The sequence below is a fragment of the Endocarpon pusillum genome, assembly GCF_000464535.1.
Source record: "Endocarpon pusillum Z07020 unplaced genomic scaffold scaffold6417, whole genome shotgun sequence".
Classification (NCBI taxonomy): domain Eukaryota; kingdom Fungi; phylum Ascomycota; class Eurotiomycetes; order Verrucariales; family Verrucariaceae; genus Endocarpon; species Endocarpon pusillum.
Genome location: NW_006916588.1, coordinates 1 through 5,095, shown reverse-complemented (window position 1 = coordinate 5,095; position 5,095 = coordinate 1). Strand labels below are relative to the sequence as shown.

At 43.3% G+C, this 5,095-nt stretch overlaps 1 protein-coding gene across 1 annotated transcript; it reads left to right on the top strand.

Moving 5' to 3' along the window:
* Window positions 1-2,247: 2,247 nt before the first annotated feature.
* EPUS_09501 (uncharacterized protein) lies at window positions 2,248-4,427 on the top strand (the record flags this gene model as incomplete). Its single annotated transcript, XM_007806925.1, has 3 exons — window positions 2,248-2,900; window positions 2,977-3,912; window positions 4,058-4,427. The coding sequence occupies 3 exons, from the start codon at window positions 2,248-2,250 to the stop codon at window positions 4,425-4,427; spliced, it is 1,959 nt and encodes a 652-aa protein (XP_007805116.1).
* Window positions 4,428-5,095: the final 668 nt, after the last annotated feature.

Below are 5,095 nucleotides of genomic sequence, written 5' to 3'. Positions count from 1 at the left end.
CTGGCGTGGGTTTTTCGGATTTGGCTAGTTTAAGTAACGAAGAATAGAAGGATATTGGTATCAACATTAGTATCAAGATGAATTTGCTAAAAAACAACAAGATATGGCATCTACAGCATCCGGAGGCTGTTAACAAGGTTGTAGAGCATCTCCTAAGTGAGCTTGATCTTGATATACCTAAGGAGAGCAGAGGCGACGAGCTCTAAGCTCATAAATAGAGGATAATTAATATTAAGGAGTGTGTATAAACGTTGAGAAGTGTATTAAGTTTATATATATTATCATTTATTTTGTATAAGAACACACATAAATTTAATTACTAGAGTATATTTAAGTTACTAGCGTATATATAAGCTCACAGAATTTAATTCCAAAATTTTACTTAAATAAAAAATCCGTGCTAAGACTTAGGCTTGGCAGGATATTATAACTTAATACTATAAATTCTATCAAGATAACAGTTTGCTTTTTAACAATTATAGCTTAACTATAGCAGCTACTATTACTTCTATACTATTAATTGATAGCTCTCTATCTATACTATCTCTCTGTAGCTTTATAGCGCCTCAAGCGTATTATAAAGCATATTAATAGTGGTTTTGTTAACGCAAAAAAATAATAATAGTAAAAGTAATTCTTTATATGCTTCTTAACGCCACAAAGCTGCATAGCAAGATAGAAAAAGCCCTCATACCAGTCAGAAAACTGCCCTGCAAGCTCTCTATTCCGTCTTATCCATGCTTTTAACAGAGAAAATGAGAATTCGATAGGGTTAAAGTCAGGAGAGTAAGGAGATAGATATATTAATCGAACGCCTGCCTCTCAGCATATATCTCTTAGCTCCTATATATAAATATCAGTATTAATAGTAAATATAGCGTCAAGAGCTTACTTGACTATGATAAGCGCTATGGTTATCCATAATCAGCACTAACCGTAGCCTAAGATACGGATTTATCTTCATTAGTAATCTTTGAATAAATGCGTTAAATCTCTCGCGGTTAAAGCTGCTGTGGTATATCTCATAATCGAGATAGCCATTAATCCCTATAGCTAGCAAGATACTCCATCTCCTTAAGCGCCCATTTGGTACTATTACTCTGCACGGTACGCCGTATGGAGACCAACCTCTTTTACGGTCTTTTGTGCGCTCATGCGCAGCCGATTCGTCGACGAATATAGCCTCCTCAGCACGAACTTCGCATATCTGAGCTCTATAGTAGTCTCGCAAGTCTTCATCTCGCTCAGCAGCTTGACGCTCAACCTACAAAGTAAGTCCGAATTTGTGCGAATTAGAATGATACAATACTAACAGCTTTCTGGGTGATCTTCTCCTTTGCCAGCGTTCGACAGACAGTTGATTTCGATACTTCTATATCATACTCCTCATCTAGAAACGCTACCATTTCGTCTAGATACGAGAGCTTCTTCTCCGAGCCGTTATCCAGAAGCCAATCAAGGAGGCCCTCAAGCGCCTCTGGAGTGATTTTTTGCGGCCTACCCATCTTCGCTTGAGGCGCTGGCCGTGGCTCTCCGAACGTATCAATATTCTGCCGGATTCGGCCCACAGTTGAAGCGTGGCATCGAAATCTATAAGCTATTTCTCGTGGTTCTACGCCTGTAGCAAGCAAAAGGGCCATTTCGTCGACGGTCGACTTCGAAAAGCGCAGTTTGCTCATCGCGAACTCAACACCAAGGGCCAGCAGTTGAGATAGGGCAAGAGAAGGGCGTCAGCGAGGTCTATGAGCAATTTCAAGCAATTTCTACGCGTTCTACGGCCCTAGGGAGCTATTCCTACATCTCACCGCAATTCTGCCTCGCGGCGCCAGCAATTCGAGGGTAGCGCCAAGGAATTGCAACACTTTCGCAATGCACAGTACTCGGAGCTTGGACAACCGTCGAGAAAATTCAGCGAAAGGACACGACGAATCCAGAAGCGACTGCAATGGGAGCCACAGGATGCCGAACGACTTCGATCGCGTTTAGCCGCTCATGTCAGCGTACTAAATACCCTTCTTAGCAGCCTTAATAGGTGTGTGGTTCATATCTGTTTACTATACTCGGGCTCTGGCAGCTAAACATCATTTACCCTAGAGACGTCTTAATTCAGGTGAAGGATGGAGTGGACAAACTGAATAAGAAAGGAGATGATAATGAACTGCGAGTGCTTATAAACTGGCTGACACCTGTTAATTTCTCGGACCAGTACAGTGATTCTATCTCCAGACGAACAAAAGGAACTGGGAAATGGCTCTTGGTGTCGGAAGAGTATACCCGATGGCGCGATGGCATGCAGCAGACTCTTCTATGCCCCGGGATCCCCGGCGCTGGGACATCGTGGAAGACCTCCTGGAGCATGCCAAGAAGAGTTCCAACCATGTCATTGTTTACGCATACTGCAGCTACAAACGCCAGCATGAACAGACGTTCTCAAATCTGATAGCCACCCTTTTACGACAGTTTCTTCTTCAGCTACCCGCAGTCCCCGATGATTTTCGAAAGCTATACGAGTGCCACACCAACGCTAGCTCCCGTCCGAATATTGATAAGAATGAGCTCCGCAGCCTCCTCTACTCTGCCACAGAGACATGCGCCAAAGTCTTTATCGTCATCGATGCCTTGGATGAATGTACAGACGATGTTCGCGGCGAGTTGCTCTCCGAGCTTTTCGAACTACAAACAAAGTCCAACATTGACGTCAGTTTCTTGGCTACGACACGCTACATGAAGAACATTCTCGAACAGTTCGAAGATTGCACCGAGCTAGAGATTCTAGCTAACGAGCCTGATATCGGTCAATCCCTTGGTAGCCAAATGCGCCGGTTGGCACCGTGTGTCGCCAGAAATGCAGAATTGCAGGAACTGATTAAGACCCGCGTCATCAGCGCTGCTGAGGGCATGTACGTGTGTCCAACGGACCCCGAATACCGTTCAGGTCGTGTTGTTCAGTAGCTGACCACAACACAATGTCCTTAGGTTTCTCCTCGCGCAGCTTCATTTTGATTCACTTACCGACAAAACCACGCCTAAGAGTATCAAATCGGCACTGGATAGCATGCAAATAGGATCAGACGCACTCAACAATGCCTATAAAAACACAGTTGAGAGGATTCAAGCTCAGCAAACTGGCTTTCGAGATCTAGCCCACAAAGTCCTGTCTTGGATCACTTATGCTGTGAGGCCGTTAACAGTCAAGGAGCTTCAGCATGCCTTGGCAGTCAGCCTCGGAGATACAAAGATCGACGAAGAGCATATCGAGGATGAGGAGCCGATGGTCTCTGTGTGCGCCGGTTTGGTAACCGTGGACGCTTCAGGTAAGAGTAATGTCATCAGATTCGTCCACTATACCACTCAAGCATACTACGAAGATGCTGGAAAAGAATGGTTACCCAGTGTCCACTTTGACATTGCAAGGAGCTGTATAGCCTATCTGTCTCTCGAAAACTTTTCATTTGGCACGTGCTCCACATATGAACAGTTGAAATCTCTGATGACACAGAATGCTTTCCTGGAATATGCGGCACAAAACTGGGGGTGGCACGTCTCTTACGTCGAAGCGCAGATTATCGAGGACGCAGAGTCGCCTCTTATGCCATTCCTAATGAAAGAGGACAACATCAATTGTGCGGCTCAAGTTAGGCAAGGAGCCGTCTACTACAGAAATGGTGTGATGGTTCAACCGCGCGTGACGCCCCTTCATCTTCTTACCTGTTTTGGGTTACGTGAGAGCATCAACTTATTTTTGAACAACAATCATCACCCGAACGACAGAAACGAATTGGGTGAAACTCCACTCTCATGGGCTGCAACAGAAGGGCATGAGATAGTCGTGAAGCTGTTACTAGACAGGGCGGATGTTGAAACTGATCCTAGAGATCTATTTGGTCAAACACCACTTTCAAAAGCTGCAAAGTACGGACATAAGAGCATAGCGAAGTTGTTATTAAACAGGCCGAATGTTGAAGCTGACTCTAAAGATGTAAATAAATGGCCGAACACCACTTTCACTTGCTGCAAAGTGGGGAAGTGAGACGGTCGTAAAGCTGCTGATGGACAGACATGATATTAATGTCAATTCTCTTGGCAATTACGGTACACCACTTTCAGAGGCCGCCTTTAGGGGACATGTGGAAGTTGTGGTGCTGTTGTTGACGAATCCCGATGTAGACGTCAACATTCAAAATTTCCAGGGCCATACAGCCCTCTTTAGAGCTATTAGAGGGGAAGCTATAATGGGGAACAACGAAGATACTGTACGGTTGCTACTCACCCGAGGCGATTTGGATATCAACTTAAGCGACGAGCTTGGTGAAACACCACTTATACTTGCCATGTATCATGGCCTTGAAGATATTGTACGGTTGCTACTCACACGAGATGATTTGGATATCAACTTTAGCGGGCAAGAATTGTCAAGCACCGCTTAACCGTGCGCTTCATTGTGGCCTTGCAGAAATAGCGACACTACTGCGGGAGCGAGGAGCTGTTGCGCCCGATCCTTACAATATTGAAGGGTTTGACGTCCTCTTCTGACTCATAGGCATTTGATTGACCGCATATAGTCAGAAAATGGATATGTGGCTAAGGAAGAGGCCGTAATGCGTTTATCTATGCTTTATACTCTCGCTTCCGGTTAAACTTCGTTACTGCCCGTTCCAAAAGTGTTGCAATTCCTCTTTTGTGAAGTTGGATCACTATCTCACTCTTTCTAAGCTAGTCTGATACCTCCTTAATAGTATTATAAGGCACATTAATAGTAGTTTTATTAATCTCAAAAAAGTAATATCAAAAATATGCTTTTGCGTACCTCTTAATACTATATTGTTGAATAGTAAAATAAAAAAAGCCCTTAATTATTTATTAAAGCTATCTGTTAGCTCTTGATGCCCCTTTATCTATGCTTTTAGTAGAGAGAATAATAATTTAATAAGATTGAAATTAGGAGAGTATAAAGGAAGGAATATTAATAAAATGCCTCTCTTTATATATATATCTTAAAGCTCCTAAACGCTATTATTAGTATTAATGCTAAATAGAGTTATTTTGAGCCCTATCTGGCTGTAGTAAGCGTTATAGTTATCTATAATTAGTACTA